Source organism: Tursiops truncatus, chromosome 19 (genome assembly GCF_011762595.2).
Source record: "Tursiops truncatus isolate mTurTru1 chromosome 19, mTurTru1.mat.Y, whole genome shotgun sequence".
Lineage (NCBI taxonomy): Eukaryota > Metazoa > Chordata > Mammalia > Artiodactyla > Delphinidae > Tursiops > Tursiops truncatus.
Window position 1 is genome coordinate 42170158 of NC_047052.1, and position 13021 is coordinate 42183178.

A 13021-nucleotide genomic window follows, 5' to 3' on the forward strand; every position below is an offset into this window, starting at 1 on the left:
CCTAGGGCTTCCCTGGTGGCGCAGTGGTTGAGAGTACGCCTGCCGATGCAGGGGACACGGGTTCGTGCCCCGGTCCGGGAAGATCCCACATGCCGCAGAGCAGCTGGGCCCGTGAGCCATGGCCGCTGGGCCTGCGCGTCCGGAGCCTGTGCTCCGCAACGGGAGAGGCCACAACAGTGAGAGGCCCGCGTACTGAAAAACAAAAAACAAAAAAAACCCCTCTAACTCAGAGACCAAGTTGAAGTGGATCTGAGGCTTGCTTCCCACTCCCTTGCTTGGCACCCTGCAGTAAGTCCTTACTTTGCTGCAAACTCCCCTTGTCAAAGTTTGGCTTTCTTCAGTTGGGGCATAAGAGGCCTTTGCTCGGTTACATATATGCTGCAAAGTATTTTTTTAAAATACACATCAAAAATCTAATAAATCTTAAGCCGGATAGCAGAACTACGCGCCTCGGTGCGAAGCACTACCAGCCTGGAGTACAGCCGGAGGTGTGAAGAGTCTTCTGCTCACAGTCCAGCCCAGTCCGGGCCGCTCGCGGACTGGCCAGGTCCCCAGGCCCCGCCCATTCAGCGCCGACAGGCGGCCGCAGTGCGCAGGAACGGAAGCTAGGCCGCCCCTCCCCCACTCACTTCCGGCCGCGGCTCAGTTCTCCCGCCTCCGCCTGCGCCGAGGCTCGTGGTTGTCCCGCCATGGCACTGTCGCGGGGGCTTCCGCGGGAGCTGGCCGAGGCCGTGGCCGGGGGCCGGGTCCTGGTGGTGGGCGCGGGCGGCATCGGCTGCGAGCTCCTCAAAAACCTCGTGCTCACCGGCTTCTCCCACATCGACCTGGTGAGGGCCAGGCGTGCGCGCGGGCTGAATGGCGGGCCGTGGAGCCGGGGCCGGGGGATCGGGGCCCGGAGGTCCGGACCTGAGCTGTGGGTGCGGGGGCGGACCAAGAGGCCCTGGGGTCGTCGCTGCCCACCTAGAGGGAGCTCTTCGGCGGCTACGGGGCGGGCGCCGCTGCACGCCGGGCCCGCTCCGCAAGCTGAGGAGGCCAAGGGCCCGGGTCTTCCGGGCGTCCCGCGAAGAGCCGTCCCCCGCCTCCCAGGCAGCGCTAATTTGTGGCGGCTCTGGGGTGTGGAAGAGTCCTCGTGTCTTCGCTTCAGAGCAGTTCCCCAGCTTTAACCGGAGGCAGGAGAGGATTGTCTCGAGTCCCTTGGGGATGTTGTGAGTGTTCAATTCGAAGTCCCCCTTAACTCAAATAATATGCAGAGCAGAGGATGGCGGTGGTAACAACCAGGACCTACTGAGCGCTTGTCCCGAGCCCGGCGCTGTCCTGCGCGGTTTACTCGCCTTAACGCACTTAATCTTCACTACCATCATAGGCTTGTAAACGCTGTCTTCACCCCATTTTATTTTTAACAGATAAGAGGAAAAGTGAGGTACTGTGGGGTTTAGTGACTTACCTAGGACTCCTTTGTGGCTCGCGCTCCTCTCTTCTGGCTGGGTGCAATCTGCGTGACAGTCATTGTTATCACCGTAGATTATTTCGTTAAAGGTATTGGTTAGGATTTTAACTTTTGCATTGTTGAACAGTGACGGGAAGCTACTGTAATTCTGAGTCAAGTCATTTCTGTTAATGTAAACTTTTTAGAGATTGGAGTTGTAGCCTGAAATTTGGATGTGAGTTTATAGAATCTTAAGGTGTAGTGGAAACAGGGAATTATAAAAAAAAAAAAGTAGAGGTGGCCGACTGAACTAATAAATGAGTGACTGGGGGGAAAGCATTTACGCGTTTTCCATTGGTTTTTATAGGGTTAGTCTTTCCATTCAGTTCTGTATCCCAAATATGAATGTGGCATAGCTAATACCTACTAATACTTCTTCAAAAGGATCATTTTGTAATAGACAAGGCAGTGAATTTGGGCACCTGAAAAATAAATGCTGATCCTTTTTTATTTGGTTTAATTTTTGTAGTAAATTTAGAAAGCACAGATAAAAAATGTTAGGTGATTATATGTTTTGGTGATTTTCACCAAAACCATTAGGGTGTTTCACAGAACATTTGATTACTCTTCATGTAACTTTATTGAAATGGAGTGAAAATGGTTTTAGTTATAATTATTTCTTCTCTTATATTTACTTTGAAGCAGCAATTAGATAAGACTTAAAACGTGAGACTTCTAACCTTGTGTAGAAGCTTCCCTCCACAGCCCTCAAGTAATGATTGTAAATGAAATTGTGTGTGGGTAAAGACTTTTGAATTAAAGAAAGCAGCAAAAATTCAGTAAATCTATTTGGCAAGTATCATTTAAGAAAAAGAACAGGGCACAGTTAGATCTATTATGTTGGATTTGAAAGAGTAATCAGATTGATAGAGAAATGATGGAAATATAATGCATTTTTAGCATCATTTTGTCATCTAAGGAATTTCCTAACATATTTGCCAGTATGATTAAACAAATGAACAAAAAAGCATCCTTTCTAAAATATTTTTGAGAAAGTTGTATCTGAAATTAAATCTTGTTTTGTTTTAATACGCATTAAATTATTTTTATCAATTTAACAACTTTAGTATATTGGTCAAAAAGCATTTTCTCCCCTAACGCGGCAGATATCAAAACTTCTGGGTTATGGATGCTGAGGATAGGGATACGTATTGCTCAGACATACCAGGAAATTTGTGATTTATCTGGGGTTTATGCATTTGTAGATTGACCTGGATACTATTGATGTCAGCAACCTCAACAGGCAGTTTTTGTTTCAAAAGAAACATGTTGGAAGATCAAAGGCTCAGGTAACTTTGTATTTCTCATATCATTTCTATTTATTCACTTATATTTCTGCCCTTTGGTGGATCTTCTATTTATGGTATTAGGTTAATTTGGACTCTCTAGTAGGAGGGAGAATATGGGGGAAGCCATCTCTTTTTAGCTGAGGGATTATGAAGAATAAGAAGATGTCTAGAAAAGGACAGAAGACTGTGCCATCCTTTCTTATCTACAGAGGAAATAAAAGTGCTCTACCCAATCCTGTAAATGGTGTCCCCTTCTTAAATTTCTGATTGTTTACTTAGAATGAGCCTTGTGTTCCTACATTGCCTAGAGCTTGGCTGCTCCTGTGTTTGTGGGCAAGAGAAGCTACAGCTTATGTCATTGTCCCCTTTAGAAGAAAACAGCCTCCCCTGAGGTTCTAGCCATCCAGATCTTCCTTTAGTTCCTTGAATGTTCCATCTTGATTCAGGGTTTTAAAACATCTTTCTCTTTGCTTTTTCTCCCAGCTTTTTGGGCAAACTTACACTCTTCTCCTTTTCATTTTTCAGATTTTCTCTAGGCATGCTTTCCTGAATCTCTTAGACTAAATCATATCTTCCACTCATTACAGCCTCTACTTTTTCTGTGTATCATTTATCATAGTTTGTAGTTAAATTTATCTGGATGGTTATTTGATTAATGTCACTTTTGCTCACCAAGTGCCTTATACAGTTTCTGATATATGGAAGATGCTTAGTAAATATTTGTTGAATGGATGAATGACACTTGGTTACTGCATTTGATATTTTTGCTGAAGCTTGCCATTCATGTACAAGTGTATATAAGTAGGTGAAATAACTATTGTCTGCCATAGATAGATTTCATATTCAGATAGAAATGTTGTAGTAATTTAGTAAATTAGTAATTTAGTGTTGTTTGTTTTTCCAGGTTGCCAAAGAAAGTGTACTGCAGTTTTACCCGAAAGCTAATATCATAGCCTACCATGACAGCATCATGAAGTATGCGCTAATTATTATGTTGCAAAATTGTTTGCTGTGAATTTTTAATTAAACCTTTAAAGTATAATACTTTTATTAGCTAAATATATGAACTCAGAGTCATTCTGCTTATTTAAAAATTTTTCTAGAATAATTAAAATGTAGTAGGTTGTGTCCACATAAGTGACATTCTTTTAACAGTTCATATATATATATGTGTATATATATATATATGTATATATATATAATTTGAATGATTTAGATAAGAGGTCATTTACTCTAATACTTTCAATAAATAAGTTACTTGGAAACCTAAAAGGACCTTATATTCTTGTTTTAAATAAAGAGATATTCTAAACTATAAGAAATCAATATACATGATGATTCAGACTTTTCTAAATATATTGCTCTCATTCTGATCGATTTCAGCTGTGGCCTTTTTCAGTTTAAAAGGTTCCCTCTCAAAATAATTTGTTTGTTAGGACTGTGACTTCTGTAATATAACACTGGGAATTGTGATGGGGCAGTAGTTTTGATGGTACATAAATATACTCTGATCTCAGTAAAGATAGAGTAAAAATATAATTTTGGAGGCGCTGGGGCAAAGGAACCCTGCGTCTAAAATGTCCTTTATCTATAGTTGTTGTCCACAAGTAAGTGGTTTTAAAAATAATGAGTTCTTGTTTGAGGCCTGGATTAGAGAAAGTCTTATGCTTTCTCAGGGAATTTGTGTTTCCAGCTTCCTTTTCATTCTCTGGATGTTTGCTCTACAAGCTTGCCTATAGCCCTACAACCTCCTTACCCTGTGTTGCTTTCCCAGTGCTGCTAAAAGCAGGGACCCTAGGGGCCTGAACCCTGCCTGATCCTGACCATGTGAGGTGAAGCTACAGGCCAGGCAGATCCTGCGAATGTATTCTTTGTATGTTCCCAGGCACTTGCTGCCCCAAGAAGGCCTGGTGGGACTCTCGAAGGCATGCCAGTTTGAGATTCTGCTCTGTGCCCGAGGTAGCTGGCCAAAACAGATGTGTGGTTTAAATCTGTTTCTGGTGTTTGGGGAAAAATCAAACCTATCTATATTGTAGAGACCCCTAATATCAGTTATTTTTGTACTTTTATTACTTTAATGTGCTTTTTAGGACCCTGTATTATACTGTGAAGCTCATGTGTAAGGCCGGTTGTTTTGGTGACCTTTTTTTTTTGTTGTTGTTTTACTTTGTAGCCCTGACTATAATGTGGAATTTTTTCGACAATTTATATTGGTTATGAATGCTTTAGATAACAGAGGTGAGATTATTTTAATACTTTTAATTCTAAGTATTTCCCTTCCTCCATAACAAGGTTGTTTACAAAATTAGTGTTAATTAAAATATTTCCTTATGAGTTAGAACTTAAAAGACCTAAAGGGAAGTAAGATCAGGTTTAAAGCTTGCCAATTGATTGTAATTTTAACTAGAACTAGTGTGAATATAGGGGAAGTTAAAATCATTAAAGAGGATGATGCATAGGTTGCGTGCATGTATATTTGTTTCAGATTATCCCAGCACTTAAGCACAGTGTGACTTCCTTCGTGTATGTGGAGATCTAAGAAATATCAGTGCCCAAATTTCACCCAAAACCAATTGAGTCAAACTCTGTAAATGGGACCTAAAGATCATATTTTTTCACAGTTCCCCAGATGATCTAAAGGGCAATGAAGGCTGAAAACCACTGTTTTGAGAGTAAGGCAATAGGATGTCAAAGTTAGCATAGAAGTCATGGCTCTTGAATTATTTTGGGTATATCTGGTGCTGCAATATATCAGACTGGATCCTATTACGTGTACACATTTTGGACCATTTAAACTTTACACAAGTTGGTGATATTTCATATAATCAAGTATCATATAGCCAGTTATTGTTAACAAATCTTTGTGTCTGGAATGTGGGGTGAAAATAACTTAAAATACTCTTTCTGTCACTACTTCCACATGTAAAAGTACATCTGTCAAATGAGTTTGTAACAATTTGGGGCCAGAAATATCAAAAGAAAAAACATACAAAGTAGCATTAGAAAGAGGGTAACTCTTTTAACCAGACTCATCTTTTTTCCCCTCACCTTAAACTGCCTTAATAGTTCCAAGTTGGGACTTCCCTGGTGGTCCAGTGGTTGAGACTCTTGAGTTTCTACTGCAGGTGGCGTGGGTTTGATCCTTGGTCGGGGAACTAATACCCTGCATGCCGTGAGGCAAAAAAAAAAAAAAAAAGATAAATAGTTCCAAAGTTGATATTCCACATTCTCCATTTACTTCCATGTATTACCTGATAATTTTATTGGAATAAGAGCAAGTTAAGGGGTTGGAAAACGTTGAAACAATGTTTTAGCCATGTTTAATAGAAGTAGGTACAGCAATAGAGGAGGAAGGTGGCACTTCGGTATTAAAAAGTAATATATAGGGGTGCTTCTCCTACAGTAAATTTGTGATATAAATTCCTTACCTTTGAAATTTTGTTGAATGTCTCTTAAATGTCTATAACAGTTGTATTACTCTGGTCATAGCTAAGAAAGTTGTACATGAAATAAAAACAATAAAAAATGGTTTGGGTAAATTTCATCCTAATTAAAGGTAACTACATAATTTCTTTTTTCTTTTTTTCTTTTTTTTGGTAAACTCCTGTTAACTAGTATTTTTCTTCCAGCTGCCCGAAACCATGTTAATAGAATGTGTCTAGCAGCTGATGTCCCTCTTATTGAGAGTGGAACTGCTGGTTATCTTGGGCAAGTAACCACTATCAAAAAGGTAAAGTACTTTTTTTGGTTTGGTTTGTTTTGGTTTGTTTTTTGCTTCCCAAATATTTATTTGGGACCTTAAGGAGGGAAGAAGTAAACTTTGGATCTTTTAGCTCTGTGCAAAGATCTTTTAGCTCTGTGCTATTTTGTTTCATGTAGCTTATATATTAAAATCCTTAGGCTGGCAAGCATAATAAACTTGCCTTTTTAAATTCTTAGTAGCCGTGAGACTACATGTCATGTTGTAGTTGATATATGGTAAACCAGCCTTCTGAAAAGTTACTTGTCTAAAGTCTGGATTTATAGATCTGAAGAGTACTTTGAAAAAAATTTTTGGAGTATTTGTGAGTACTGACATTTCAAATATTTAGATAAAACTAGAGAATAAGAACAAATACGTGTGTGTTCATAAACCCAGTTTTATACAATCTCAGCATTGTTATTCATTTGCTGCTCAAATCTTTTTTCTTTGAATTCTTTTAAGAAATTAAACATAGATACGTTTGAAGACTCATTTTGCAGGTTTTGAAACTAAAAGGAATTAAACTCTACTTGAAATTTGGTATTTTTGTCTGCTCTTTGGCAGTTTTTCCATATTGAAAATTGTGGCTGTGCTTCAGTTGTTTTTACTGTTTAATATTACTCTTCGAAAGCTTAATTTATATCATTCTACAAAGACTTATAAATATCAGTTTATGAGGGGTGACTGCTTGCCATATCGCTGCCCCCAAGAAAGCATATTGGAAGGACACCAGAAATGGCATTACGGAGAAAACACTTCATCTGCTGCAATTTATATTAAAATATTATTTGCAGGTTTGGGGTCTTTACCATGATCCTGAGACACTAGTGTGTGTTAAGACTGAGATTGAGAATTGCCAAGATAAAGAATATTGTAAGTTTTAGAAAATTATCTCAGGTGCCGTGGACTTCTTTGAAGGATTCCTTACAGTATAACTTTAAACATAACCCTTTAGCAACGAAATGAAGAGTATTTGGTTTGGTAATACTTAGGATTTTTCCATGAATCTGGATAGATCTGGAAATTAGTGCTTTAAATTCACTTAATCTTCAGGAGCTTATAAGGTAAATCTATAAATAATATTTAAATAACTGAGTTTCACAACTTTGAGAGATAATTGGTTGGAAAGTTATTTGTCTTTCCCCGTCTGTTTAGTGTGATCAAGGTAAACTTGTATTTTCTCCTCACCGGGCCAGGAATCAGAGAAGTCCTGGCTTAGTCTTAGCTGTGACTATGGTAGATTCAATTAACTTTTATGTTGTAGTTCCTTATCTGTAAAGTAAGGATTTTGGAGTCACTAATATTTTAAAATTTTCTTGACAGTTGGAATATAGATGAATGAAATGTTTATGATTATATTACAATATTGAGAAGCCACTATGATGGGATAAATGTTTTTCTCATGTCCTGACTTTGCAGGGTGTGACTGAGTGTTACGAATGTCATCCCAAACCAACCCAGAGAACTTTTCCTGGCTGTACAATTCGTAACACACCTTCAGAACCTATTCATTGCATCGTTTGGGCAAAATATTTGTTCAAGTAAGAGTATATATATTTCTGGGCATATTTTTAGTACTGATAATGGACAGTGGGGTCATTCTTATTTAAATACCTTGGAGAAATTGTACTTATGATGATGAAGCTTAGTCTGACTGGAGACAGGCATGTAACTAAATAAATACAAATCTATGTATTTGGAAATACTAAAACATACTTAGAAGTAACTCATTGGTTAAAAAAGAAATAATGGAAGTTGAAAATACTTCGTAATAATACTGAAAATACTACATGTGGAACTTGTAAGATACATTGAATGTGGTAGTTGGAAGAAAAGATACAGGCTTACACATATGAAGAGAGGTGAACATTAATGAGCAAAGCATCCAACTTATGTTAGAAAAAGAACAACATAAAGTCAAAAAAATTAGAAGGAACGGTATAATTGAGGTAAGAGCAAAAAATAAGTTGGCAAGTTTGATCATAAAAAGGAGAGGGGGATAGTTAACTAAGTGGGGAATATAATCTCAACACAGATTAGAATAATAAGGGGGAAAAAAGGGATGATAATAAAAGATTATGCCGCTACATATTCCCCCCACCCCCAGCTGCGGTGGGTCTTTGTTGCGGCATGCAGAAGCCTCTGCTGTGGCATGCAGGCTCTCTAGTTGTGGCCCTCATACTCAGGCTGCGTGTGGGCTTAGTTCCCTGACCAAGGGTGGAACCCGCATCCCCTGCATTGGAAGGTGGATTCTTAAGCACTAGACCAGCAGGGAAGTCCCTATGTCAGTACATTTTAAAAACTTAATGATTAGATAAATTCATTTTAAAAACTTAGAAAACTGACTCAAAAAGAAATAAAAGGCTCCCTAGGGAAATTTAATCAGTGGTTTAAATTTCTCTGACTGATGCACCAAACCTATGTGAATTTATAGGTGATTTCCACTAAATTTGCAAGGGATATATCATTCTAATCTTATATAAAGTTTCAGAGAAACTTTTTTAAAAAATGGAATACTTCAGAATTTGAAAAAAGAAAAAAAAAAAAAAAAAAAAAAAAAAAAAAAATGGAATACTTCATGTTTTGGGGCTATCAAATTTTTTTTTTTTTTTTTTTTGCGGTACGCAGGCCTCTCACTGTTGTGGCCTCTCCCGTTGGCGGAGCACAGGCTCCGGATGCGCAGGCTCAGCGGCCATGGCTCGTGGGCCTAGCCACTCCGCGTCATGTGGGATCTTCCCGGACCGCACGAACCCGTGTCCCCTGCATCGGCAGGCGGACTCTCAACCACTGGGCCACCAGGGAAGCCCCCAGGGGCTATCATATCTTTGATAGCAAAACCAGTTAAGGCTGGGGACTTCTCTGGTGGTCCACTGGGTAAGACTATGCGCTCCTAATGCAGGGGGCCCAGGTTCGATCCTGGGTCAGGGAACTAGATCCTGCATGCATGCTGCAACTAAGAGTCCGCATGCCACAACTAAGACCAGGCACTGCATGCATGCATGCATGAATAAATAAATAACCTCTTCTTTTTTAAGAGAGGGCATTTTGTTATTTATTTATTTACTTATGTATTTATTTACTTTTGGCTGCATTGGGTCTTCGTTGCTGCACGCAGGCTTTCTCTAGTTGCGGCGAGCAGGGGCTGCTGTTTGTTGTGGTGTGCGGTCTTATTGTAGTGGCTTCTCTTGTTGTGGAGCATGGGCTCTAGGTGCGCGGGCTTTAGTAGTTGTGGCTCGCAGGCTCAGTAGTTGTGACTCGTGGGCTCTAGAGCGCAGGCTCAGTAGTTGTGGTGCACAGGCTTCCTGGATCTGCGGCATGTGGGATGTTCCCAGACCAGGGCTCGAACCCGTGACCCCTGCATTGGCAGGCGGGTTCTTAACCACTGTGCCACCAGGGATGTCCTACATACATTATTTAAAAAACAAAACAGTTAAGGCTGTTATAAGAGGAAAATTGCGAGACATTCTCATTCATAAATGTAGATGAAAAAATCCTATACAAAACATTAGCATACAAATCTAGAATGGTGTAAAACAAAAGTATACCATAACCAAGCTGTATTTACTCCAGGAATGCAAGCATGGTTTAACACTAGAAAAATCTATAAATGGCATTTACTTCATTAAGAATTTAAAGAGGAACTATATAATCTTCATAGATGTCGAAAAAGCATTTGGTAAAATTTAGCAAACACCTTTTCATGACAAAAATTCTTAGTAAACTAGGAAGAGAACTTTATCAACCTGATAAAAAATATTTTCTAGAAATCTACAGCAAACATTAGTTTTCTTTATTTTTTGATTAAGGTATAATCACTCAGAAAAGTACACATATAATAGTATAACAACAAAATTTCACAAGAAATACACTTGCAAGCTTTATTTACTTGGCAAACATTTTTTTTCTTTTTTAATAGACTTTTTAGAACAGCTTCAGATTTACAGAACGATTGAGAAGATAGCACAGAGTTCCCACACCCAGTTTCCTGTTACTAACATCTTAGTATGACGTACATAACAATGAGCCAATATTGATACATTATTTATTAACCAAAGTCCATAGTTTATTTAAATCTCCTTAGTTTTTGCCCAATGTCTTTTTTTCTGTTCCAGGATACCCCATTATAGTTAGTTATATCTTTAGGCCCACCTTAAGGGGGCTGTGACAGTTTCTTAAGACTTTGCTTGTTTTTGATGACCTTGTTAGTTTTGAAGAGTACTGGTCAGGTTTTTTTTTGGCTGCATTGGGTCTTCGTTGCTGCGTGCAGGCTTTCTCTAGTTGCAGCGAGTGGGTGCTGCTCTTCATTGTGGTGCACAGGCTTCTCATTGCGGTGGCTTCTTGTTGCGGAGCATGGGCTCTAGGCACGCAGGCTCAGTAGTTGCGGTGCGCGGGCTCTGGGGTGCAGGCTCCGTAGTTGTGACGCACGGGCTTAGTTGCTCCACAGCACGTGGGATCTTCCCGGACCAGGGATTGAACCCGTGTCCCCCTGCATTGGCAGGCGGATTCTTAACCACTGCACCACCAGGGAAGTCCCTGGTCAGGTGTTTTTTAGGATGCCCCACTGTCGGAATTTGTCTGATGTTTTTCTCTTGATGATACTGTGGTTATGGATTTTTGGGAGAAAGATCACAGAGGTAAAGTGCCATTTTCATCATATCATATGAAGGGTACATGTTGTCAACATGTTTTATGACTATTAATGTAGGCCTTGATTACTTTAAGGTAGTGTTTGTTTTCTCCACTGTAAAGCTACTCTCTCCCCTTTCTATATTGTCCTGTCTCTTCTCACCCATTTATTGATATCAGTGTGGACTCATTGATATTGAATATGGTTTCGGTTATAATCTTATACTGTTTTATTTTGTTGCTCAAATTGTTCCAGCTTTGGCCACTGGGAGCTCTTCAGTTGGCTTTGTGCTCTTTGATATACTGCCATCAATGTGTGGGGGTTTTTTGGAGCAATTCCTTACTTTCTGGTACTACAAGATGCTCCACGCTCATCTTTTATGTTTCCTGCTTCAGCCCTAGAATTAGACATTTCTTCAAGGAGCCCTGGTTCCTTTAATTGAAGAATGATACTAGCAACCAAGATGCAAGTGCTTAGGCATAGTTCTGGGGTGCCATTTCTTTTAGGCCCTCTTAGCTGACAGAGCAAAAAATATGTTTATACTAATTTGTATATATAAAATATTGATATGATTCAATGCAATTCTAATTAAAATCTCATCAGGGATTTTATTGGAACTTGTTCAGCTGATTCTGAAATTTATATGGAAGAATAAAGCCTAAGCAGAACCACAAAACACTCTTGGAAAAGAGTAAGTTGAGGGGACTTGCTCTAACAGATTTCAAGATTTAATATAAGGTAAAAATAATTTAGTGAGTTGCTGGTGCAGGGATAGAAAAACAGACTGTAACTGAGGTTGCACAGTAGATCCCAGATGAAAGAAGGGACTAAATAGAAGGGAAGGCAGTTCACTACCAATGTGGAAAAAAATTGTATTCTCTACTTCAAACGATATGTGTAAATTAACAATATATAGAAATTAAGTCCAAGTGGATTAATTATTCAGATGTGAAAGACAAAACTTTAAATTTTTCTAATATAGAAGAAAACCTTTATCTTTGGGGTTAAGGAACAATTTCTCAAGATACAGAAGTGTTAATTATAAAATAAAGGATTGATACATTCAAATTCATTTAGTGTTTCGTCACCAAGAGACATTAAATGATGTATAAATAATAAGCTGTTATATGGGATGAAATAGCTGTAACATATAAGCAACTAAAACTGTGATCTGGAATATATTCCTGTAATCAATAGGAAAAAGACAACCTGACAAAATAATACTAACAGACATTTTTTCACTTAAAGGGAAACCCAAATAGGCAATAAGCAAATGAAGATAGTGTTTAACTTTATGATTGACTTGCAAAATCATGAATAAACCCACAGTAACATACTATTTTATACTTGCTAGTTTGGCGCAGAACATTAGGTGCGGAGAGGAAGTAAGTCGATAGGAACTCTTATATGCCGTTGTGGGGCTGTATTTTGGGGCACAGCCAGTGTGGGAAACAAATGGCCATTTTCTTGTAAAGTGTATCAGGATCTTTGAGATTTTTACTGTGCAAAGGATTTCTTTAAGATAGCTTTATTATCAGACTTCCCTGGTGGTCCAGTGGTTAAGACTCCGTACTTCCCATGTAGCGGGCACAGGTTCGATCCCTGGTCGGGGAAGTTCCGCGTGTTGCAGCCAAAAAAAAAAAAAAAACATAGCTTTTTAAGATAGCTTTATTTTAAGCTACGTGCTTGAGGAATGGTTGGAAAGTTATTAAACAATTCTTAGGATAACTTGCTTAACGAAAGAGAATTTCAGCTTAATGCTTTTCTGTTATTTCTTATAAAAGAAAACCATCTTATTCACTGCTGAGTTTCTTGCACCTAGACCAGTGCCTCGCACATAATAGGTGGGTCAGTATTTGTTTAACAGCTAGCTGCAG

General features: G+C 39.2%; 1 protein-coding gene across 3 annotated transcripts in view; it reads left to right on the forward strand.

The window, feature by feature from the left end:
- Positions 1-647: 647 nt before the first annotated feature.
- Positions 648-13021, forward strand: part of UBA2 (ubiquitin like modifier activating enzyme 2) — a 31774-nt gene continuing 19400 nt past the window's right edge. Inside the window, exons 1-7 of one of the 3 annotated variants that reach the window (XM_073795771.1) lie at positions 691-827; positions 1404-1536; positions 2692-2775; positions 3680-3750; positions 4949-5013; positions 6405-6505; positions 7937-8058. In XM_073795771.1, coding sequence (XP_073651872.1) covers positions 3746-3750; positions 4949-5013; positions 6405-6505; positions 7937-8058 — 293 coding nt within the window. In that variant the 5' untranslated portion in view covers positions 691-827; positions 1404-1536; positions 2692-2775; positions 3680-3745. Of the gene's footprint in view, positions 828-1403; positions 1537-2691; positions 2776-3679; positions 3751-4948; positions 5014-6404; positions 6506-7936; positions 8059-13021 lie in introns of all 3 variants that reach the window. The other 2 variants (XM_019940962.3, XM_033846025.2) reach the window with 2 other exon arrangements.